Genomic DNA, 25,883 nt, shown 5'->3' with positions numbered 1-25,883 from the left:
CTTCCTCAAATGTTATTTCAAACAATTTTTTTTTTTTCTTTTAATTTCAAGACTAATTTAAACTTATTTAAAATAAGATGAGCGAGTTTTCAATGTGGTCAACTCGGTCTAATGCTTCAAATGATAATCATACGTCTTTTCAGCGAACCAACAGTGCACAAGTAAATATTTGTTTCAAAAATTTCAACTTTCTGATGAACTTGTTTAACTTATTTTGACCTTCCACTTCCAAATCTCATTCCCACCTCTTCCTTTTTATATATCATCAAACTAATTTTTATTGAAAATTTTTCAGAACACCCTTGCAGAGGCTACCAAGTTACTGACAGAAATAGAATCATACAATACTCCTAAATATCTTAACGCCGCTATAAAAGAAGATGAGGCGTCATAGTAATAGTTAGAAATTTAGTTGTTTTTTTTTTTGTTTTTTTTTTTAGGTCGCATGTTAAATTTGTGTCATATAGCCAACTTTTGTTTTATTAAAATTTTTATTTGGATGTTGTTAACCAATTAAAGGTTTTATTTTGAATCAGCGATGATTTTTATTGCTCATGTAAAGGTTGAATCCTATGAAAACTTCATTTTTTAATGATCATAATTTGATAAAAGATCTTCATTTAATGTATTTTTTCTAATTTCTGTCTCTACTTTTATATAACTTAAAATTTTTAACTTTTGTCGGTTTCTCTAGTATTTCGTTTAGGTTTCAATAAAAATAGGAATTAAGATTAACACACGCTTATAACAAAATATCTCAAATTGTTTGATAGCTAGCAATTCTTTTATATATTATATATAGATATATATAAATTTATAGCCTATATATTTTAGTTTTTAAACCGTATATTTGTATTTTACGTAGGTTAAGGTGAGTCGTCAATGTTTAACAATAGTGTTGTTAACTTTTGTATTTGGAAACATGCAATCATAATTCCAATTTTTATGAACTTTAGTTTTTATGAAATGAATATTTTTTAACTTTTTTGTTTGGATATCAAGTTTGAAAAGTTTCAGAGGATAAAATGTGTAAAAGGTGTAAATATATTAAATACAAGATGCAAAGCAATTTATGTTTCCTTTTTGCACTTGGAATAATTTTGTTAGTTCTTAACTATCCTTATTTTTTAGCTTACCTTATCAATTTTTCTTATTAATTTTTCTTGTTAACTTTCCTTATTTTACTAACCAATTTAAAAGTTTGTTATTTTGTCTTTGTGAGCGGTCATTTTTTGAGAAATCTATATAAGTTTAAAATGGTTTTCGGTTGAAGATAAAAAATTTTATAAAATAACATATTGTTAGTGTTATGCTCTGATGTATGAATTCACAGCTGCTGGGAAAGTGCAAACTTATGTAACAAAATCAGGTATGTATGCGTCTGTTAACTAATAAATAACTTGAAATGATTTCGAGTGGTAATTTTTCTCAATCTTTTACATTAGGCAAATCATCTAAGGTGATGTCCTTCAAGTGCATCTTCTGTTTTTTTTCGCTTGGTTTGTTGATCTGTGCTCTTGCTTGGTTAGCTTTTGTTCGTAATGTAACTACTCACTTGCAACTTATGCCAGAACCTATATATGTTTCAATTAACGATGCTCAACTTTCTGAGAAGTGGAGCCACGAAGATGAGTTAGATATACAAGATGATGGGAAGTTTCATGTTGTTACTAATCTAATCCTTGTCACTCACAAACACTACAGTATCAATTTGCGTTACGAAAACGACCGCATACCCGACGCAAATCAGCTTCAAGATAGACAACATGAAATTGAGACAACTCTGCAATCCAATTTAAATAATGATAAAATAGCCGCAGTGCACGTCTTATATTTCCATCCTGCCGTCGCGCAATATCTGCTTAAACTTCGGTTGCAAAACTCTAAGAAACTTGTATTACATCTGACCAAGCGAGACCCAACTGTTGGGATAAATCTTGACTACATCCAGAGTTATTTAAAACACAAAGCGGTTATTTTAATGCACATGGACAATTTCCTGGGAACAGGTTGGGAGGATGTTGATTTTACTCTTTTAAGAACTCAGAGATTAGTATATGCATTAACGCGTCACTCAATTACAAATAAGTTTCCTTGTAATGCTGCAGTAAGTGCGTCGTGTAATCCAGGTTCTGCATATATGGGGTCCCATGATGCATTTGTTTTTCATGCAGACCGAGATTTCGAAAAAGAAATGCTTCAAGAGTTGGACACTGGTCCTAATTCAAACGGTATTGAAAACGTTTTAATTTGGTATCTTCGTGAAAAAATGGGTTATAGAGTTATAAACCCCTGTCTTCATCTTATAGTTTATCATAACCATTGTATACCAATTCGAGATATCGGAAGGAAGCGATTTAATCGTAAAGGTAAAAATGGTTTGGCGCAATTTACGAGAGAGTTGACTTAAATTTACGAGAGAGTTGACTTAAATTTACGAGAGAGTTAACTTAAATTTACAAGAGAGTTGACTTAAATTTACGAGAGAGTTGACTTCTAAGTTAATTTTTATTCACTATGTAACAGCGTAATATTGTTTCTCCGAAAAGTTCTTAATTTGAACATTGGAAGACATTAGGGAAGTGACTTATTCATTGAAAGTGAACAAGGGAAGTGCGTTTTTTTGAAGTTTCTAGTTCTGTGCTATTTGTTTAGGTGGTTGTTTTATTTAGTCGGGTTTTATGTTAATACTATTAAACCAATTTTTCAACATGTAAATATAACTTTATAAACATGCACATGTCAGATGGACTCTTTAAAAAAAAATTTGTATCGAAATCTTTGTAAATCTTTTATAAAAATATTTATGGTTTTGGTGTTCATATTGACAAGAATAGTGATTGAAATGATTAATTTTTTGTTAGAAAAAGTAATCGCAGATTTGTAGATATTTCCAAATAAGAATCAATCGAACACCACTTATTTGTCATACAGGAAGACCTTTTAGGAGGGTTTACAGTCAACTATTTAAATGTGTGTAGTAGTTAGCGTGTGTATATATGTATATATATCAAACTTCAATTATTAAATAGAACTTAAATGTTGGATGCAAAAATTTATCTAGTGCGTTGATTAGCATAAGGAGTAATGCTCGCCATGTTTTTTTGTTAAGCATAAGAACGATTTTATGTGTAAGTTAACGCAAGTCACTGACTGATAAAAATGGGTTCGACTTAACGAATGTTCGATTTAGGCGAACTTTTCTCCACAATTTAGTTTCCAAGGGACCACAGAAAACAGTTCGAGATAAAAGTTCGAGTTACCGGAATTTAAGTGTATTTTTTGTTTTGTTTTTTTCCTATTAAGAAATGATCTCTCTTTCAAAACTTTCAAAACATATGTGCCTATGATGACATAATGGTCATATTTCCAAAGATATTGGTTTTGGTCCATAAGTTGGCACTTTTTCAAGTAGCTGGTCTTTTTAGCAATGCATATTTAAAAAGTACTATCAACCAATGATGTGCATGCTTTTGGCAACTGGAATATATTCCTTGAAATACAAGAGTTTGAGAGACCAACACATTGGAAATGAGTTTTCTCCCATTAGAAGTTTCTATCTGAAATGGATCTTCTGTTTCAACCCAAGGGTTAAGCTCTAGTACACAAAAGTTGTCTCCGGTACCTTTAGCAACTTCTAAAACAGAATTAAAAAGGGCACGAAAACGTGGAAAAACTGGACCTCTGAATACCACACCGGACATCCAAAAGTTTAAGATAGGGTAAAAGAAAAAGATAACAAGGAAAGGGAAAAAATTTGTTAGAAAAACAAAAAGATGATAGTTGAAGAAAAATACTGCAGTGAGGAGAATGAAGCAAGTATTAATGAAGTTGATTTTGAATCTGATACAGCGTGTTTGTATTGTAACTAACTTTATTCACTATTTAGCTCTTATAGAACCATGGATTTGTTGTCAAAAATGCAGATCTTGGTGACATTATTTATGTGCAGGCATAGAATAAAAAAATCGTGAACTATGCTTATAGATCAAGTATTTATTTTTAAAGTTGTGCTTCTATTAATAAAAAATTTAAATAATTCTTCTTGTTTTTCTAATATATTTAAGTGTGATCATAAGAGCAGTTAGTTGCCTATCACACCTATCCAAAAATGGTCCCAACCTCAATTTTGAAGACCAAAAAAACGACCGATGGGGCATTAATCTGCAATGTCTCAGATATCACAAGATGAAAAAATTAAAATCTAATCTCTATAGCCAAAGGAGTAAAACACATTTAAAGTTTACAGCAATTTGCGCAACTCGTCGCACTTGGAGCCCCGTCGTAAATCTATTTTGTTTTTTTTTTCACCTTTCGGTTATGGAGTTTTTAAAAAATATCAAAAACTCTTCACATATATGTGTTGGCTATAACCTGACAAAAAATCAGCTCTTTAACACTTGTGGTTTGTGTACAGGGACCTAAAGTATAGGGTATGGCACTAAAAGCCTCTTTAAAAAGAGACAACGGATGCTTTACGTTTTTATTCTAACCTTATTATCGACTATGGAAGTTTCAAAATTTAATAGAATGAAGCGTTGGCATTTATCTTTCAGGCAAAAGAAATAAAAGCAAGATATCTTTTATCTGTGCAAATATATAGCTCTTAAAGTAGGAATCTCGCCTTTGAAAAAACAGCCAAAATATAGCAGCTTTTTGTGGTTTTTATGCTTTTTAAAGATTCAAAGTACATCAAATAACTAATTTAGTAACAACATCATGTGACTAGTGGATATGGGATTCTATGGTTGTTAGACTTCACATTTGTGTGTGCTTTGTCTGCAAAAAGAGTGCTATTTTTGTCCAAGTTTGTATAAAATATGGGGAAGAAAAGACAGAGGCATTTTTTCTAATTATTCTGAATTTAAAACACATAAAATCCTCTTTATATTTTAGTTGTTAAACCCACAGCTTTGCTTTGTTGTTTTTGTTTAAAATGAGTGAACAAATATTGGAAATACACACAATAATGGCAACTTTTTTTAATTTAAAAAAGAAATATATCTTTACTGAAATAGGTTTTAACAAGATATCAAACATAAGAAAATCCCATTTAAACTTTATCTCCAATTGTAAAAACACATACAGACATGAAATGATTTCCTTTAAAAAAAATTACTTTATGGTGGTGTTGTGATATTTATTACTTTTTCTTCAAATTGCTGTTGAGATTTTTTTATTTAGTGCTTGCAAAATAAGATATATACTTCTGATTAATTTGTTGTAAACTTATGATATTTTATGAAAATATAAATAAATTGATACAGTGTATAATATAAATAAAAATTTTAGACAAGAACGAAATTCTAGAAATCACTGTTTAACTGTTTAAAAAAAAATTATTATTTAAAAAATCTAATTCAAAGATGCTTGCTGTTATAGTCAATAACACATTTCAGTAACTGGTCTTCATAACCAGGGTGATCAGGGTTTCTTTTGTACCTAGCCCATTGAGCACTGAAGATTGAATGTAAGGCTTCTGTTGATTGCTCACTAAAAATGCCCAATGCTGTACCCTTTAAAGAAATAAATTCAGGAACATGGTAGAACACTGCATGGGCTTTTGGGGTGACTGAAACTGGGAGTTGAAGATATGTGTTCTTAAAGTCTTTGATATGTTGAACATATTCAGTATTTAATGTCCTTCTAAAACAGGAACTAACAACACTCTTAAAATGTTGGAATGTTTTCACAAAACCAAGCATATGGTCTGCCTTTTCTCTTTCAATAATTCTTTGCAAAACATCCGTATTCTTCAAAAGCTTATGACAATCATTCCCAACAAACTCTCCACCATGATAAGGTTGTAATTTCAATTTGAGAAGTAATGGCCAATCTTTGCCTTCAGGCCATATCTTTAGGATTGATTTGTAAAGATGATTTACAATTCCAAGGAGAAGGTGAAGTTCCATTGGGGGAATAAACTCAATAACTTGTTTGAGATCTTCTTGCTCAAACAATTGGTTATGAACAACATTATGAAAATCCTTTACACACATTTTTCCATTCTCTTTCTCAATCAATGCTTTGTATTGCATCTTAATGGATTTGAAGTTTCTTGGAGTTCCCTGTTCTTTGAGGTCACTAGATTTAATATCACACCAACAGCAAGGGTGTTTGCTTGAGTGAGACTGAATGCCACAGATGATATTGGCTAACTTCATGTCACATGCAATAAAGAAAGGCACATCAATTTTCCCAAATAAACTTAAAATTTTTTTGACATAAGTTTCAAAAGTTTCTGAAACATTTTCAGAAACAGCAACAAGTAGCTGACGCTTGGCACTTCTTACTTTCCCATGTTCTATAGTCAGTAAGCTTTTGTCATTTAAGGCTAAACTTGTTTTGGCATTTTGACATCCACCATTGGAAATAACACTCAAGCTGAACTTGAGGAAATTTCCTCCACCATCAATACCTAGTTTGATGAGAGGCGTTGAAGTGATTCCTCTAACTCTGAGAATTGTGTTATAAAAATCCCCTAAACTCTTGCAGTGACCAACCTTTCCCAAATAATCAGCTTTTGTTGATGGCCTTGTAAGTGAGATTTTGGAAAGTTTGAATAAACTTTCAACTTTTCGACCAGCCATTGTAAAGTTTTCCCTAAATTTTGTTTCAACAGTTTTTGAATTTGTAATCTTGTTTAATGTTACAGCCAGTTCTTGCATCTTTTTATTTGAAAGACCAGTATTGATTTGAACTTGAATCATGTCCAAAGTATTTAGAGAAGTTCTTGATATGCACTGAGCTCTGGAGGGACCTGGAGTGATTGTTAAAGCTCTACCTCTTTCTCTGCTCAACCTAATAGTGGCCTGTGGAGAAGATACATTTTCAGTTACTACAGAGGACGCAATTTTTTCAGCAGTTCTGGATTCAGTTTGCTACCATTTTTTTTAAAGTTTCAAACATGGTGGCTTGTGAACAATTATGTGTTATTCCTCTTTTGACTGCACTGAGACAGTTTGAGCATAGTTTATCAAAGCTACTTGATGATTCTTTCAAATCTTGATCGGTTGAAAAAGTGAGCTTTGTAGAATGTCCTTTTAGTAGACCAACCTGGCAAATTAAACAATTACAAGAATCAAACCCTCTGGTCTGTGGTCTAATAACCACTTGTTAAAGTCATGAAGCTTGGGAAGAAGCAAGTTCCTATCTCCTTTGCCATGCTTTTGTACCATTGCTATGCAGGAATTGCATATCCCCAATCGAACTCTATCATCCTTAAAATCAATGGAATTTCCAGAAAAAATACCTAATATTCTTTTCTTGTTGAAATCAGAAATACGCCTGTCACATTTTGAAAAACAAAAGAAGCATACAGATTGCCGAAAATCTTAATGATTTTTTTTTTTATATGGCATTTCAGTGCTTAAAAAACTGATCTTTGAAAAAAAAATTCAGTACAAGCTTGTGTTGATAAAAAATCTTTTTAGTTGTTTAGACTGTTGACTGCTTAAATGTAATTACTTTGATGCTTTTTCCAGAAGTAAGAAACATTTGTTTACACATTTTTAAATAGTCGAAAAAAACTTGGCCAAAGCAATGAAAGATTTTAGGAGATACTTTAATACAAGAAAAAAACCACAACAAGGTTAGACATATTTGATTTAAATAAAAAAAACTTGATTCTAGAATTAACTTTGAAATTATTTTATAAATTCCAACTAATTTTGAATTTACGATTCTAAAGTAATTTTAACAATATGAAAAAAAGTTTTTATTATATCCAATATTTGTTCACTCATTTTAAACAAAAACAACAAAGCAAAGCTGTGGGTTTAACAACTAAAATATAAAGAGGATTTTATGTGTTTTAAATTCAGAATAATTAGAAAAAATGCCTCTGTCTTTTCTTCCCCATATTTTATACAAACTTGGACAAAAATAGCACTCTTTTTGCAGACAAAGCACACACAAATGTGAAGTCTAACAACCATAGAATCCCATATCCACTAGTCACATGATGTTGTTACTAAATTAGTTATTTGATGTACTTTGAATCTTTAAAAAGCATAAAAACCACAAAAAGCTGCTATATTTTGGCTGTTTTTTCAAAGGCGAGATTCCTACTTTAAGAGCTATATATTTGCACAGATAAAAGATATCTTGCTTTTATTTCTTTTGCCTGAAAGATAAATGCCAACGCTTCATTCTATTAAATTTTGAAACTTCCATAGTCGATAATAAGGTTAGAATAAAAACGTAAAGCATCCGTTGTCTCTTTTTAAAGAGGCTTTTAGTGCCATACCCTATACTTTAGGTCCCTGTACACAAACCACAAGTGTTAAAGAGCTGATTTTTTGTCAGGTTATAGCCAACACATATATGTGAAGAGTTTTTGATATTTTTTAAAAACTCCATAACCGAAAGGTGAAAAAAAAAACAAAATAGATTTACGACGGGGCTCCAAGTGCGACGAGTTGCGCAAATTGCTGTAAACTTTAAATGTGTTTTACTCCTTTGGCTATAGAGATTAGATTTTAATTTTTTCATCTTGTGATATCTGAGACATTGCAGATTAATGCCCCATCGGTCGTTTTTTTGGTCTTCAAAATTGAGGTTGGGACCATTTTTGGATAGGTGTGCTATGATGGCCAAAAAACAGTTTGTTTTTTTTTGTAGTGCAACACTGTGATTGGCTTATTGAATTTTTTTTTGTAGAGCAACACTGTGATTGGCTTATTAAATTTAGGAAACCGATTTAATCACATGTTTATAAAAAAAATGATTTTCTAAAACTTTCAAACGGGATGCAGAATATTGAAATAATAAAGTAAAATAAAATCAATTTCTTTCTTTAACATAACGTATTCCAGTTTCTTGTTGCTGTTGTTTTTTTTCTTTAATACAAAAATATTGCTAACAAATTTAATTTCGATTAGTTTCTAAGCAAAAATAAACTTACAATCGAACCAAAAGAACAAAAAAGACATATTTACAAGTTAGAAAAGTTAAGACATTTAACAAGCCACTTTTTTATTAACACAACGTCTTTTAATGGCAACAATCGCATTTGTTGACTTGCATAGTTCCAGAAAACCATCTGAATTAAAAAACAGATTTTCGTTACCATTCTTCCTCATCATCGTTTAATGCAAGAGGTTTTGGTTTTATTGTATTCAGCACACTTTGACCATCTAAAAAAAATAACTTTGCTATCATATGTATTTAGAATGAATGATAACTAAGATTTATACTTAAAGACAGCTTAAAACTACTTGAAAAAAGTACAAGATAAGTTAATACTTTTAGCACTTCCGGTGTGCGTTGTTTTTTCACGTCGGTCGCGAAACTGACTACCATCAGGTCCGTAACCTGTCCCAACTGCACTTAACGCACATTCCTCAAGCCAATCGGGTACATCTTGCTCAGCCTTTAAATAATTATGAAAGCACTTTAATGCCAAAGTTAAGAAAAAGCTAATAGAAACCACCCTAATAATGATTATTTCCAGCAAGTTACTTTAAATAGCACACATTTTTTCAACTTACATCCGATAGTAATTTGACGAGACCTCTGGCCAACTTTCCATCTCGATAAATATCAAAAAAAGATGTTGCTTTTCCTTTATTTCCTATTCGTCCTGTTCGACCGATTCGATGTACGTATTCAGTAGCATCATTTGGTAGGTCGTAATTGATAACATGCTTTACATCGTTTATATCGAGGCCTAAGAACAGTTTTTTAAAGATCTAAACTTGTTTTATGTTTCTGATGCATTAAACTTTTCAAAATAAGTAGTTTATCATTTGAAAAATTTGCATATTGGTAAAATATCATCGACCTTCTACATAACACACATTTGAGGATGACGATCATAAAAAAAACCCCAATAACTTTAACTTGTTGCTTTATATTAAATAATTTAATGACTTTAACTCGCAAAATCCTAAAATAATAGTTGTTGATACTAATAAAATCCTTTGCATTGATTGTTATACTACATTCAACTTTACGGCACTTTTATTAAAAAGCTTAACAATAAAACTTTCAACAACTTGCAAATACCTCGCCCAGCCACAGCAGTAGCGACAAGAACGGGAGCTTTTCCATTTCTAAAATCTTTTAAAGCAGCTTCACGCTCTTCTTGTGTGCGATCGCTAGAAAAAAAAACAGTTTAAATTTCAAAAGTTTGACATTAAAAAAAAAGTTTAAATGTTTAAATTCTATTTGAGCCAAACATTACAGAATCGACCATACGCATTTAAACTAGTAGCTGGGTAGTTTCTTTGAGAAAGGAAATTAGCCAAGAAATCGGCATCTCTTTTCTTTTCAACAAATACAAGTGTTCGGTCAGTTCCTAAATAAAAGACAAATACAGGTGTTCGGTCAGTTCCTAAATAAAAGACAGATTAGAAACAACTAATTATCAAAACAAGCCAATTACAAATTAAAGCTATCGAACAGCACACGTGCTGGAATTAACTAAAGATAAAATATTTAAGTCTTTTATGCCAAGTTAAGTTTCTTTAGATGCATTTAATGAAAATGGTAGAGAAAAGCTTCAAATAAATTTGTAAATATTCATCAGTTCAGACAGATCTTGTTGTAAGGAGTATACAGGATTTGGTTAAAACTAAGTTTTTATTTTTTTCGAAAAATAAAGAATATGATTATTATAACTTAGTTATAATGCAAAACAATATTATAGCAAAACAAAGTATATTTTATAAAAAACTTTTGCAACCTGAAACTTGCAGAAGATTTTCTAGGGTAGTTCTTTTTTGTGATCCAGGTACTTGGATTATTGTTTGAAACACATCAGTACATGTTCCACCTACACGCCCAACTGTTAAAAATAGGTAGTCATTAAGAAATTGAGCAGCTAGTTGCTGAATATGTTCAGGAAAGGTTGCGCTAAACATTAATGTATTACGCATTCCTTTTGGTGGCATGTCGGAATTATCAATTATCTCTTGTATTTGCGGCCCAAAACCCATGTCAATCATTCTAAAAAAATACAAAAAAACTATTGAAACAATTAGAACAATTTAAAAATACTTGAAAATAAATCAGGAAAAGTTTTAACCTGTCTGCTTCGTCTAGGATGAAGTGTTTTAGATTTCGGAAGCTTACCTAGAAAAAAAAAGTCAGCAACAAAGAATTTTTTAAACAAAAGATTTTAAGCAAATTCAAAGTCACAATAATAGATAACCAAACTGGTTATTTTAAAAGTTAAAAAAAATGTCTCTCTACTACCTTTCCTCTTTTAATGAAATCATCAAGCCGACCAGGTGTAGCAACAAGAAGATGACAACCCATACGCAAGCGTTCAGCTTGATGGCTAACTGATACTCCACCATATAAAACAACAGGCTTTAGTGGGCTTTTGTTAGAAAACTTTCTGGCTTCGGTGAATATTTGCACCACAAGCTCACGGGTTGGTGCTAAAATGGCAGCTAATGGAAGAGCAGGTCCATCATCATTACCATCCAAATTATTAAGGCCTTCATTCATGAGATTTGTTATAATGGGAAGTAAAAACGAAGCCTAAATCAAAGAATAACTATTTAAAGATTTGATGCATTTCTATAAATGTATCAATTACATATTTTAGCAGCATTTTGATATCTCATAGTTGAGCAAAAATTTGAAATGTTGTTTGAACCCAAGAATGATTCAACAGAAACAGGCTGATCAACTATGCATCAGTTTGCTGCTGGTGAAGTGATCAGGCTGATCAGATATTTATCTAACTTTTTTCCAAACATAATTGTAATATTTATACTAGGGATGCGCCGAACTCAATTTTTCGCCGAACACCGAATCCGAACGTTCGGCCATGAAATTTTACCGAACACCGAACGGTTCGGCAACCGAACTCTTGCTATTTTTGAATCAAAACATTAGTTTTGAAAAATTTTGTTATTAAACATTTAACGTGTTTGTTAAAACATTAGTAAGGGTTTATAAAATTTGTTTGAAAAATTATAAAGTAACTTTGAAAAGTTAATTTATTATTGGATGATTGTTTGTGGTGTAAAGAAAAGAAATGTTAACATTGTAGTGTAAACAAAAATGTTAACGATTTTTTTTGAAAAAAATAATTAATACAATTATTAAAGTTAGGTAATATAAATAAATGTATAACATATAACGTAAAGGATAAAATAACATAATATGTAACATGTTGGTTATATTTTAAGATATTTTTACACAGTTTAAATTTAAAATGCTTTATTTTTGGTTAAACCTCTTTTTTATAATTTAGTAATAACATCTTAATCTTGTAAAAGTATAAAACAATGTCTTCTGAAAAAATGTCTTTTAAAAGTACTGTGTGGAAATATTTTGAAGTTTCTAAGAAAGACATTCGTTTTTGTATCTGCCTACTATGCAAAGCAATAATCTCCAGAGGTGGGAATTGTCCAAAAACATTTACCACTAGTGCAATTAGGCGCCATTTAAAAAAAAAGCACCTTGTAGAGTATTTATTGGCTGAAAAAGAGTCTGATAAAAAAAAATTTATTGAAACATCAACCGTTTCTACATCAAGTGATCCAGAAATAAAAAAACAATTAACATTAGTAGAGAGTATTAATAAAAAAAGGTTGTGGGATATTAATGACCATAGAGCAATCAAGATTCACAATCGCATTGGAGAAATGATGGCGTTGGATATTCAACCATACACAATAGTAGAAGATCTTGGTTTTAGAAAACTAATTGAAGAGATATGCCCTAATTACCAAATACCCAGTAGGAGTTACTTTAGTGAAAATATTGTTCCACAAATATATGGTAATCTGTTTAATTCAATCAAGAGTAATATATCTGCTGCCAGTTATATCTCCCTTACAACTGATATTTGGACAGCAAATACTTCAAATGTTGCGTTCATAAGCATGACAGCACACTGGCTCAATAATGAATTTTCCCAACAGAGAGCAGTACTCAGAGTTATGAATTTTCCAGAAAGTCACACAGGAAAAAATATAAGTGAGTATTTACATAAAGGTTTGCTAAGTTTTGAAATTCCACACAAAAAAATTCACATTGTTTTACGAGATAATGCTGCCAATATGGTAGCTGGTGTTAGAGACAGTGATTTTAAGTCAATTCCATGTTTTATACATACAATACAGTTATGTATACATGACTCAATTTTGTCACAACAATCTGTGAAAGAAATTTTAGTTTGTTGCAGACGTCTGGCAACACATTTTCACCATTCACCAACAGCAGCAGCAAAATTAGAAGCAATTCAGGAACAACTTGGTACAAATAAGCATAGGTTAATACAAGATGTTGCTACAAGATGGAATAGTTCCTACAATATGATTGAAAGGATGCTTGATCAAAGAGTTCCTTTGGCAACTTATACAGCTGATCATGCTACCCAATCAACATTAAGTTCATACCAATGGGGCTTATTAGATAAAGTTTTTCATATTTTAGAACCATTCAAAACTTTAACCGTTAATCTCAGCAAACGTGAAGCATTTTTATCAGATGTTATTCCTTCGATTATGGCTCTTAAAGTATTTTTTAATCAAGCATTAGTTTGTGAGGCTTTTTTAAGTATAAATACTTTAGTTGAACAATTGAAAGAGTCAGTAGACAATAGACTGAGTACATTTTTACATGATAAGTATTTATGTCTTTCCACTTTTTGTGACCCTAGATATAAATTAATGTATCAAAAGGAAGATGAGAATGTAATAAAAATTTGGCTTAAAGAGCAGATGCAAGAAATGCAGCAACATAATTTAGAACTTGAATCCTCTGATTCTGATTGCGAAGAACCCGCAGTAAGTGACACAAATGAAGTGTTTGTGAAACCAACGTATCCAAAATTTAATGAATGTTTTCGGCTGGTTTCCAAATTGACAACTATAAATGAATGTGATTCCAGTTTTTCAATTACTAAAGAAAGCAAAAGATTTAAAAGATCACACTCTAATGTGGAAATGATCAACATGGAGATTGAAGAGTATTTAAAACTCCCTCTTGTTATGGAAAAAGAAAGTCCTCTTTTATGGTGGAAAAATTGTGGAAACTCTTTAAAAAATTTAAAGAAAGTAGCCCAAAGGTTTCTTTCAGCACCACCTTCTTCTGTTGAAAGTGAAAGACTTTTTAGTACAGGTGGCAACATTTATGAACCAAGTAGAAACAGACTATCACCAGAGAGTGGTGAAAAATTAATGTTTATACATTATAACTTAAGGGCAACAAGTGATAATTAATTTTCATGTTTTTGACATTTTGTTTTTCAAAAATTATTGATTTGTGATTGTTATTACTATTACATAATACAATTATACAATAATAACAAAATACTTAATTGGAGCGTTATTATGGAACTCCATAATAATGTTTTTCCCTAAGTTTGTTTCTTTCAAATATTTTTCATCAGTTAAACCAGTTGAGTAGCAAGCTTGTAAGAAACTTTCTCTGTAGAGAAGTTTATTTAACCACAGCATCAATAGGCATCATGTTTAACAAACTTAAGCTCAATAAAATATTTTTTTCGTTTAAATTCCTATTTGTTATTTTAAGATTAACAAATGGTGATTTTATAATATTAGATTTTTGTGATGAACTAAAATAATACTCAATTAATGCAGGGGTATTTATTTAACAATTATTTTAGTCAAGTAATAGTTTTGGTAAATCTGTCATTCCGTTTGGTCCGATTAAATTTATTCTGTATTGAAAATACATAATAAAATTTAAACTAAAACTGTATTGAAATACATTTATAAAATCTTATGTCTTTCTATGTTCAATTGGTACGCTTTTTTTAATAAAAACTTTATCCATTTAAACTGTAGCTATGGTAAAAATGAGTTAAATTTTATTTATATTTAGGTAATTGTATGATGATTTCCAAATTTGCATTATTGGCCGAACACATACTTCAACAAAAAAGCATTGAAGATGTGACAAGCTAAATTTCTGGATTGCCAATTGCAACCTACAGCATTATAAAGTCCCAAAATAAGTTCGTTTTCTTTTTTAAGACATTAATATATTTTGATATGAAAATAGATAAATTTTTCATTCATTTGGAATTAGGGACATACCCTAAATTCAAAACAAAAATATAACTTTGGAAAATTGAAATTTTATGAAAGTTAAAACAAGTTTTTTGTTTAAGTCTTTAATGCAAATAGCCAATTATGTTTTTTGACATAATTTTAATAAGAAATACTTAAATGCAGGCTACTGACTCCTGATGCTTTTGAATAATGATTTAGTTGAATGTGTTTGATGCTCTCTAACGTTATTTGCTCCATCATTGTGCTAGTAAACCAACTTACAACCATTTTTTACAAATGATACTTTTTACTAAAAAATTTTTCAATTACTGCGAAATGCGTCCATACAAAATTCAATATTCATTTAAAGGAACCACAAAAATTTACTGGTTTTCTAGTAATAGATTTTGTGGATGTATTTTGTTTTTTGTTTTTTTTGTTTTTTTTTTTTTGCATGATTAAATATAAAATAATTATACAAGATATGTTATAATTATCTAATTTAAATGTAAATTAGTAATAAGATAAATAAAATGAGATAGGAATAAAAACATTTTTCTTTTCAAAAACTAGTACGTAAAAAATTTCTGTTGTACAACTCTTTTTGATTACTATTCATTATCATTTTTTACTATTTTTAATTACTATTTATTATATGTTAACTTCTGAAAAATATATTTCTGTAACTGATCATATAGATCTATATCTGCCATATATATCTATACATTTATATAAAAAATCATTTATTTTGTCATGTCATTTATCATGTATTTTGTCTGGATTTTGCATCATCTTATAATGTAAAATTGATTTTGTATAACAAAGTTTTTGTCATATCACGCTATTTTTTTTGTTTACAACAAATTTTATTAAATTAAATAATTTAGTTCCTCTCCCGATTTATTTCTATAGTTCAGAATAGCAAAATGCAACCTTTGCACTCCACTGTTGCTGTATTTGCGGTATTAAAAAGCAAACAGGAAATCTGCAGTCGCTGCTACAGCGACATGGTTGTTTTGCTGCCTCAGCGCACTTAACAGCTAGGTAAGCAAAATAGTCTGTGGTTATCTCATAGTGTTTATTATGCTTACATTATAATAAGAGTAATAAGTACTCTATTGTTCTTTTCATTACATTCATAACATTTTAACCCTTCGTGTAATGAAGATGGAAGGCAAAATTTTGACGCTAGTTGTGAAATAAGTGATGTGGGAAATGATTTTGATTTCAGTGAAATAGAATTAGAAGATCATTTAGAGACAGATAGTGACAATAGTGACATAGTAGTAGTTAGAAAAAAAAGAAGAGTTGCATTTATTGAACTTGATTCAGAGGACGAAGATATACCATCTGTAGATGGCGATGTATGGAGTAATATTATGGGAAGCGACATTTCTTTACAAAAAATCAACTTTTCAAAAGGAAATAAAATACCAGGGCCACAAGTTTTCAACATCGAGGAACCATTACAAGTTTTTAAACTGTATTTCATGGAAGAACTAGTGGATAAAATAGTGTCAGAAACAAATAGTTACGCCATAAAAAATTGAGAAATAAAACTCTTTAGAAAGATTCTATATGGTATACATGGTGCAACACAAATAAAATGACTCTATTTTTCTTCTACATCATAGGTATGTACTTGTAACTAATATAGCGCTGGAGTTACTGGTAGCCTCTATGCGTTACTAGGCTCGAGTGCAAAGGGTTAAGACATAAAAAACCATGTACATAGTTGTGAAATTCAGTTCTCAGGTAGAAAACTGGCAATGTGATATGTTCGTATTAATATTATTAACATGTTCAAATCAAGTTCACAATTAGAATTCAGTTGGCTTTATAATATATATCATTTAAATAAGAAAAATTATATGTAAGATGATGTGTAATAAAAGAAACTGGCAAACACATACTATTGATCAATTAAAACATAGAATCCAATGTTATTTGAAAAAAGTTAAGAATACTGCAAAAGCTATGATTAGTAGTGTGTGCAAAAGGTTAGATGCTGTTCATAGATACAATGAAGCTGCTTTGTTCTATCTGCTTGAGGAACAGTACTAATGTTGTTGCATCATATACTTTTTACAGAACCAAAATATCTGTATTGGTTCAGAAGTTATGATTATTTTAATTTAGTCTCATTAATTATTGATTACCTTTACTGAATGAAAAATGTTACAAAGAAATAACTTTCTGAGTGTAACTTAACAAGCAATCATAAGTACAATCCTTCTAGAACAAAATAGAGATAAAAGGAATTGCTTTTTCTAACAATAAGCATTACTTTTCAATGCTTTGAAATTATAGACTTAAGTTGAAGTTTACATTAAGTTGAATTAAGTATGCAAACCAATATATATTCTTATAAAATGCAGAATGCTCTTTTTTTATTTTGGATGATCTACTTGTTTTGGACATTACCAATTTAATTAATTCCTCCAGGAATTTCTTTTGGCAGCTGCAACATCTGATTCTTCCATCTAAACAATTTGAATACATGCATGTTATTCTACATTTTCTCTCTTCTGCTTTGAGCAATTTTATTCTGCTTCTAAGTTTTTCTAACTATTAATTTACCTTATAGTTACAGGTAAGGTGAACAATCGACTTAGAAATGGGCTTGATGATGTTGATGACATTGAAGATGAGAGAGAAAAACTACAGGGAAAACAGGATCCTGAGCTGATCAAGTCTTTTTCATGAATATTTTATCAATTTGCAATCTGGAAACAGATTAAGAATCTACTTTTTAAATTAGCATTGGAATAACTCAAAAAAATATAGTCCAACAGATAAAGCTTTTTGTTAATTTTTTTTTCCACAAAAACAAATCATGCTGAAATTTATTAACACCTTTATTTTGATGTTTTTCAATAATACACTAACTTTTTTTTCTTCTAAGTACAGAATATTTAGTTATATACTTTTTTTTTTTTTTTTTTTTCATATCAAACATTGCATGTCAATTTTAGATTTGAGTTTCAGTGAGGCATTTTTATGATATACACCAGGAAAGAAAAACAATATTTTTAAATCACAAACAAGATTAATATCCTATCCAGATTATATTTCTTGTATATCTTGTATGCAATTTAAATTGCAAAAAATTAATTTTTGCATATTAAACTTATAAACATTTTGCATCTCAAAAAGAAAAAATACTTTTAAATAAAAATACAACAGAAAAATAAACAAAAAACCTAACAGTTTTTCCTGAGCCAGTCTGTGCACATGCCATGACATCTCTTTTAGCAAGGATAGCAGGTAGAGCATATTTTTGAACAGGTGTTGGCTCATTATATTTAGCAAGTTTTATGTTGTGAAGGCATACCTGTTAAAAATGATGATACACTAAACAAAATAGCTATTTTTGTTAACAATACAAAATGAAGCAAAAATTATCATATATATAACTAATTAATATATAATAGTTAACATCTGCAGAATATAAAGATCATTAAATGTTACTATTTCATAAACTGTTGTTTCTTAGAGTGTTCAATAAGAAAAAACTATTTAGAATACTAAAAAAGTATTTTTAAGTCAAATCATCAATTAATGGTAGTTTTCATTGCAAATACTAGCAATTTATTAAAAACTACCAATGATGAAATTTGTAACCCATTGCGACTATGCAACTGTGCTTTTTTGCAAGACCAAAAACAACCCATACAAACCTATTCAAATTAATGTTGTTATTGACTTCGACTAAATCAATTAAAAGTCGACTAGTCGAAAGTCAAAATAAGTCGACTTTGAAAAATCAAATAGTCATTTTAATCGACTATGGATCTCCTACTAATCGTCTAAAAGTCGATTTAGGCGGGTAATTGTCCTAAAATCCTTATTTCAATTTCTTCACATGATTTAATTTTATCAATCTTTAACACTGTTACGATGCTGAACAATTAGTAAAGAGATATATTTATAAGTAGATTATCTTGTAAAGATAAATTATTTATAACTACTGAGCCATGCGTAAAAATATCATTCATAGCGGTTTTTTAATTTAATCAAAATATCTGAGCATTGAACCATATTTGCTGTATCGCATAAACTTAACTCTTAGCTTACTGTATGCAGCACCACTTGATTAATGTTTCCTTTTTCTCATTAAAGTAACCAGTTGATGCTTTTTAAACCAAAATGTTAAGTAATGTGTAATGGTACTCAGTTAAGGATGCGAAAATGTTTTATGAATCTGCCACCCCCAAAAACATTTGGCAGCCCCATCTGCTCCCATCTATCTACACCACCATTTTTTTTAATCAAATTTTCTGTTAATTTTTGCTTTAATTGCTGTGAAAAATGATACAAAATGCACATCTGTATTTTTTTCTTTACTTAACGATAGTAATTTCCGTTTTATTTTGTTTGTTTATTAGATTTTAATTCATCTAATAGATTAGATGAATTAAAATTGAACAAAGAAAATGCTTTTGATATAACAACAACATGTGTTATTATAACAGTATTGCACACCACCTAGGATTTTTGTTTACTCTCTTAAAGTTCTATCTGTTCCATACCTTCTAAAAAATGAATTGTCAAGCAACATTAACCCTTTCAAGACGGTTTTTTTTTTTTAAAAATAGGAATATGTTGTTTTTTTTATTTTTATAATTTTGTTAGTCAATAGTACCTAATCTATTGGAAAAGTGTAAATAAATTATCTAGGGGTCGGCGGGGGTGGTAGTACAAACAGGTACCAGCAGTCTTCTGTAGTGGTTCATATGTGTACCATCAGTACCATACAAATATTTTTCTTGAAAAAAGTTGAATTCTTTATTGTTATATAACATTTTTTACACATATTATTTTTTACACAGAGTATGTTTTCACAATAGATATTGTATATTTTGAGCATAACATAACTGACATAAATAAAAATAAATGTACATACATATTACAAAATATTGTATGTATGATAGGCTGAAAAACATTTTGAACATAATAGGAGGTCATATTCCAGACAAACTGTTTTTGTCCGTTTTATGTTTGGTTTTCCGCACATCTACATCTTGGTGTTCCTTCCACAGGAAGATGAGGAGATACATTTTTCAGTCACAGTTTTTTCATATGATCCTCCTCTCAACAATAAATATTGTACAGCTGCAATTTTTCTTCCCTCATTTATCATTTCCTCTGCCATGGGAACCAATAATTGCTGCCAAAGATTTTTTTTATTTGTGGTCTCCTTACGCTTTATCCAAGAATTTACATGGGACATCATAAGTAAGCAATAAAACACTTTCTTCCACTATTTATTCAATTTACAATCCAGTTCATATAGTCCTATCATTTGGTCCAGTAAATCCACCCCTCCCATAATTTCGCAATAAAACACAATCACCTCTGGGCAAGAATCACTACATTTTAAGCTGTCTTTCAAAGTTTTCGTCACTTCTGTAACATCAGCTTTATGAAAATTACTCAACATAAGCACTTCTTTCGTGTCTTGCCATTTCACAAATAGCAGTCCATCTTAACTGCACTAAAACACATATTCACCTCTTTTCAGCTTTTTATTGAATTTAAGTAAGTATTTTCTATTTTTGCTGCAGATTCCTAAAGCATCATCAACAAATAAAAGTATATGCATTTCAAGCGAATTTTACTCACAAAAGGAATCTAGATCAGCTATGTAATTTAGTGGTACATATATGTACCGAGAGTCTCGAAAGGGTTAAAGTATATGATTATGATACAACTTTTATTCAAATATTTCGACTAAATCGACTTTTAGTCGACTAAGTCGATTTTAAAAATGTATTAGTCGATTTTTGTCGACTTTGAAAAATACATTAATCAATTTAGTCGACAGTCGAATATTTTCAAAGTTGTAACAACACTAATTCAAATACCATCCATATGAAAGATTATCCTAAAAGTTTGTTTTCCGCTGTATTAAGGCTTGTATCATTGTACTTAATTAAATTATTTAGGCAAAATTACTAATTCACTCCAAGAACATCTAAAGATTGTTCTTGTAAGGGAAATTATATTGAAATTTTTACACAACCAAAATTCTCAAGCTACTAAAAATGAAATTGCCATCAAAAGAATTGATAAAAAGCAAATTTAATACTCAACCAATAGGGGTCAGCTAATACTTAATCAGCTCACTACCAGTAAAGTGATGCTATTAGCAAGAAACAGTAATAGTATGGTACATTGATGTGAACAGTAATAGTATGGCACATTGATGTGAACAGTAATAGTATGTTACATTGATGTGAACAGTAATAGCATGGTACATTTATGTGAACAGTAATAGCATGGAACATTGATGAGAGCAATCATGTGTTGTTGATGTCTTAAAATCGTTTTATGAATATGACAGAACAACACTTGACAAAATTATAAAAAAAAAACTAATTTGACAGCACATTCATATATTGCAAACTCTGAGTTTAGTTCAGGATAAAATTCAAGATTTTGATTAATGTATTGTATACCTGTTAGGCTTGTAATGAATGACATCAAAATGTCATTTTTTACAAAAAATATTCTGAAGTGTTAAATGGTACCTGATTTAAAAAGAGCTAATAAAAGGTGACAATAAGAAGGAACTTAATGTAGCCATAGAATTTTTCTTTTTGTTTCATAATTTTTTCATATGTGCAATTACAAAAATGTGACATTTGAAATCTAAATTTTATTTGTTTTTTAAGTTTCATAAAGTAATTTACTTTTAAAATGAGTGAATTTATCCTCATTAAAGTTTTTTTTTCTAAAAGGTCGACTGCAATTATAGAAATTAGACAGTAAATTAAAGTTATTTTTTGTAAATTTACTTTTTCACTCAGAAGCTTCTTAGAATAATTTGCTTTAATTAAATCTTCCAGCTAAAAATTTTCAATTTGTTTCCCATAACAACTTTTCATAGGTTTGCCTTAAAGAACTCTCATTTTAAACACCAAAAATGAATAAAATCTTTTAACAACTTAAAAAAGGGAAGTTTTGAATTAACAAAATCTGTGGGTTACATCATTAGATTTGAAGCGTAATTACCCTGAAAATACTTTTATTTTTTTATACACAAAAAGTGGGAAAAGAAGCATGTGGTATGATTTTAAAGACAAATATGAAGATAATATAAATATAAAGATAAATATATGCCATACATGAATGACTTACCATTGGTTAATGACATTTTTTATCACACTTTCATGATTTTTGATATTGTTATTTTTTAATATTTTTAATATTTAGAAATCAATATTACTTTTTTAATACTTAATATTCAGTTCAAAAATTTAAAAAAGCTTACCGGATGTAAGTTAATTTCATCAAAACTTTGTATTGGTTTGGGAGCATCTCTACCAGTCAACTGAACAGGAATATGTTGATATTTTTCAAAATTGATACCTTGATTTGACCCCATTTCAAATATTTCCTTTTCTGATTCAGGTAGGGGTGGTGGAATATAAGTCACAGCTGGAACAGCTCCACTTGTATGATTTGCTATAATAGATATTTTTAGGTGTTTTTTTTTATCACATTCATAAAATTGCACTAAGCAACCAAGTAACAATTTTTATTTTTAACTATTGTAATTTTAACTTTTTTCATTTTTTTACTGCCACATAAAAGCCAGGAAACTTATGAGAGCAAAATTCAACTTTCATGAATGAAACAAGTGAAATATTTAAGACATAATATGCCATTTTTATATATCTGCTCCATAGAGCTTTTAAAAAACTTCTACCATATTGTTTACATGATAAATATTATTAACAAATGATAAAAAGTATGATGTTTTCTGCCAATATATAAGATGTAAACTAAAAATAAAAACTAAAAATATAAAACAAAACTTTTGTTAATAAACATAGTCAGCTGCACTAAAAGTTTAGCTACGCTAAATAGTTTAGATGAAACTCAAACTTCAAAAATTGCCTGCACAATGGCAGTTGTACCTCTGGGGCTTATCTTCGTGTGTTCATAATTGACTAACTTGATGTTTTTTTATCTTGAACTTCAACTTCAAGGAAGACAAAAAATAAGTTTAATGCATGAAAGTAAAACGGCAAAAGTTATTTGTAGCTTTCCTCAAAACACACAAAATGGTTGCTCAAAACACACAAGATTAGCCATCAAGCTCTCCAGACCTCAACTCTTTTGATCAACCAATATAAGCAAGTACTAATGCTAGAGTCTTTAGATACACAAACTCTAATCTCAAAGTTTTGAAGTTCTCTATCTCATCAACACAAGAATCTTGAGTCTTGCATCTGGTTAGAAAATATTGCTTTTAAATTTTGTCAATGTGAATGTTAAAACTTTTAGTTTTTTCAGTAGTTTTTTAACTATGTAGTCAGTCTGCTTTCCTTTTTGTTACTACAATTAATAGAAAGATTCTTCCATAAGTTTTAATATCTTACAATGGTGTAATATAAGTGTTTTTTGAAAAGCTTTTCGTTAGCAAGAATTTCTTTAAGTAATGTTTAAAGAATAGAGTCAACAACTTCAAAAAGATTTCCTTTTTTGGGAACTTTTCATTTGCCACAAATTGATTTAAATTAAATGACTAAAATCAATTACTTTTTTAGTTTATCAACCTTTAACTTTAAATTTGTTCCACTATAAATGAAATTAATTCTATCAATTTTATTATCAGATTGAATGAAGATTGAATGAAGGAGCTTTTGGGATCTTATTTTTCATTAAGTTACAAAAAATCTTTTTTAAACATTTTATAATATTAAACATTTTGAAAACTTCAAAGAAAAAAAAAGAAAAATTTGTAAAAGCTATACTTGGCACATTTACACATTCTCTAGCAAAGTGACCAACTTCACCACAACGTCTACATCCATTTGTTGAATCTGTAAGTGTCATATCATCTTTAAATAAAATTTAAGACAAAAACTGTAAAAACAGAGTTGAACCAGCCTTGTTTTTATTTTGACAAGAATACATCTTTTTTAAACTAAACAACTTACCCATTTGATCTGAAAATGGTCTACTTTCTTTTGGAATTCTGCTTATCGGGGCAGAGCTTCGTTTTCCCCATGAATTTTCTTTTTCACTTAACATGGCATTACTTGTGATTGGCTGACTTTCTCCACGCATTACTTTAAGTTGAGTACCATTAAAATCTGCTCCATTTAGCTCTTGCACTGCTTGTTCAACTTCATTATCATTTTCAAACTCAACAAACCTAAAAATTTTTTGAAAATCTCCAAATGAAAAGGTGAATAAGTTAGAATAAGTTGATTTAAAGTTAAAAAGTTATAAAGTATATATGTAAAGTTGGTAATTCAAATTTTATCTTGTTATTAACAACTGTTAACAACAACCAAAAAAGCAATACCCAAGATGTGTGTCTTTACCATCACGTATTGGTAACAACTTTACAAACTTCACTGTTCCAGCAGTTGAAAAAAAGTCTTTTACATCAGACTAAAATTATTTGATTTAAATTAATGTAAATAAAACAAAAAAAAAACTTAAGCAAGAAACTTTCCAGCTTGTATCAATAAAAAATTTGAAATTTTCTTAATGCCTAAAAACTTGCTAAATTTTTTTCAAAAAAAAAAAACATTTTGCAATTGGTTATTGACCTGAGAAGTCCCACTAGGAATACCAAAAACTTTTGCTTGAGGTCTTTGAGTTCTTATTTGTGAAATGTTAGTCAGAAACTGTGCACCTCTACCTATAACGCGACCAGGTTCAGAGCTAGTTGTGTTATTATTTATATCGGCATTCATCACCCGAAGCCTGGAACCATTAAAGCCAAAATCATTGAACTGAGAAACTGCATTGTTAGCTTCATTACTGTTTTCAAAATGCACAAATCTAGAAATAAAAAAACTCAAAAAACTAATAACTACTTGAAAAAATAAATTACTACAAAAGTTATATGTGCTTTAAAACACCATTAAAGTATTTTTAACTGATTTTAAAATTGAAATTTTTCAATGAGTTTACTTACATATTATTTTATTACTGGCATATTTCTAACTAAACCAAAATAAATTAATGAGAGAAAAAGCTTATAAACAGTTTACCCAAGAGTTACATCTTTCCCTTCAAGATGTGGTAAGATTTTAATATCTTTAACAACACCAGCACTACTAAACAAGTCACGAAGATCACTCTAAATATCAAAATATTGCTCTAGAAACTGAACTTAAGAAAAACTCTACAACTGCTCTCACATTTAGTCTTTCAGTTAAATCTACAAACAAATTTCACTGAAAGTTCAATTTTATTAAAGTAAGGTCAACCTAAGTGTTGAATATTTAATTGGACATACATACATACATACATACATGCATACATACATACATACATACATACATACATACATACATACATACATACATACATACATACATACATACATACATACATACATACATACATACATACATACAATCTAGTCTTATTTTTTTCAATGGAGATTTTACAATTTTTAATTTTCCAGAAGAAAAAAAAAAGTAATTATAGATTTCTTTATATTATTTTATATTTTATTATTACTATAATTATATACAATTATAAATTAAAAGAGTAATTATATTTACTTTCAAACTTAATTATACTTTTTTTTCTTTCTTTGACTAAAAAACAAAAACTTAAAATTAAAACTAACTTCATCAGTCCCAATCGGAATGTTAAAAACTTTAACTTGAGGTCTTTTTGCTCCACCACCATTTATTTGACCAGGGTTCGACTGGTATAAATTGCTAAAGATATTCCATGAAGACAGTGAATAAAAAATGTATAAAAAAAAATTATTTCATTAAATCAATCAAATCAAGATTTGCATTCCAACTTACAAAAATGTGATTTAGGTTTATTGCTTTTAGATATATAAAACATCAAGTTAAACATGAAAGTTAAACATGAAGATCTATTATTAAAAGTTTATATCTGGCAGCACAGAAA

At 29.5% G+C, this 25,883-nt stretch overlaps 3 protein-coding genes across 6 annotated transcripts in view; 2 read left to right on the top strand and 1 right to left on the bottom strand.

Moving 5' to 3' along the window:
- The window catches only part of LOC145192098 (ubiquitin carboxyl-terminal hydrolase 24-like), a 29,265-nt gene extending 28,733 nt beyond the window's left edge, over positions 1-532 (top strand). For both annotated transcript variants that reach the window (XM_090076919.1, XM_090076920.1), the window contains exons 40-41: positions 78-161; positions 296-532. In XM_090076919.1, the coding sequence (XP_089933045.1) occupies positions 78-161; positions 296-394 (183 nt within the window). In that variant the 3' untranslated portion in view covers positions 395-532. The remainder of the gene's footprint in view (positions 1-77; positions 162-295) is intronic.
- Positions 533-865: 333 nt separating this feature from the next.
- LOC145192592 (uncharacterized) lies at positions 866-2,853 on the top strand. Its single transcript, XM_080069884.2, has 2 exons — positions 866-1,369; positions 1,446-2,853. The coding sequence occupies exons 1-2, from the start codon at positions 1,318-1,320 to the stop codon at positions 2,408-2,410; spliced, it is 1,017 nt and encodes a 338-aa protein (XP_079926010.2). The 5' UTR covers positions 866-1,317; the 3' UTR covers positions 2,411-2,853.
- Positions 2,854-8,774: 5,921 nt separating this feature from the next.
- The window catches only part of LOC145192063 (uncharacterized), a 21,516-nt gene continuing 4,407 nt past the window's right edge, over positions 8,775-25,883 (bottom strand). The window contains exons 4-19 of one of the 3 annotated variants that reach the window (XM_090082104.1): positions 25,588-25,681; positions 25,001-25,089; positions 24,554-24,788; positions 24,304-24,392; positions 23,933-24,150; positions 23,747-23,833; positions 22,258-22,451; positions 18,190-18,315; positions 11,200-11,490; positions 11,030-11,076; positions 10,688-10,950; positions 10,201-10,336; positions 10,009-10,100; positions 9,492-9,670; positions 9,247-9,373; positions 8,775-9,137 (exon numbers count right to left, since the gene is read on the bottom strand). In XM_090082104.1, coding sequence (XP_089938230.1) covers positions 9,067-9,137; positions 9,247-9,373; positions 9,492-9,670; positions 10,009-10,100; positions 10,201-10,336; positions 10,688-10,950; positions 11,030-11,076; positions 11,200-11,490; positions 18,190-18,315; positions 22,258-22,451; positions 23,747-23,833; positions 23,933-24,150; positions 24,304-24,392; positions 24,554-24,788; positions 25,001-25,089; positions 25,588-25,681 — 2,338 coding nt within the window. In that variant the 3' untranslated portion in view covers positions 8,775-9,066. Of the gene's footprint in view, positions 9,138-9,246; positions 9,374-9,491; positions 9,671-10,008; positions 10,101-10,200; positions 10,337-10,687; positions 10,951-11,029; positions 11,077-11,199; positions 11,491-15,825; positions 17,465-17,561; positions 18,316-22,257; positions 22,452-23,746; positions 23,834-23,932; positions 24,151-24,303; positions 24,393-24,553; positions 24,789-25,000; positions 25,090-25,587; positions 25,682-25,883 lie in introns of those variants that run through there. The other 2 variants (XM_090082110.1, XR_016450786.1) reach the window with 2 other exon arrangements.

The sequence above is a fragment of the Hydra viridissima genome, unplaced genomic scaffold (assembly GCF_058129835.1).
Source record: "Hydra viridissima isolate aposymbiotic clone 2 unplaced genomic scaffold, HvirCarnegie_v1 scaffold_1, whole genome shotgun sequence".
Lineage (NCBI taxonomy): Eukaryota > Metazoa > Cnidaria > Hydrozoa > Anthoathecata > Hydridae > Hydra > Hydra viridissima.
The sequence above is the reverse complement of the archived record's forward strand: the minus strand, read 5'-3'. Positions and strand labels throughout refer to the sequence as shown.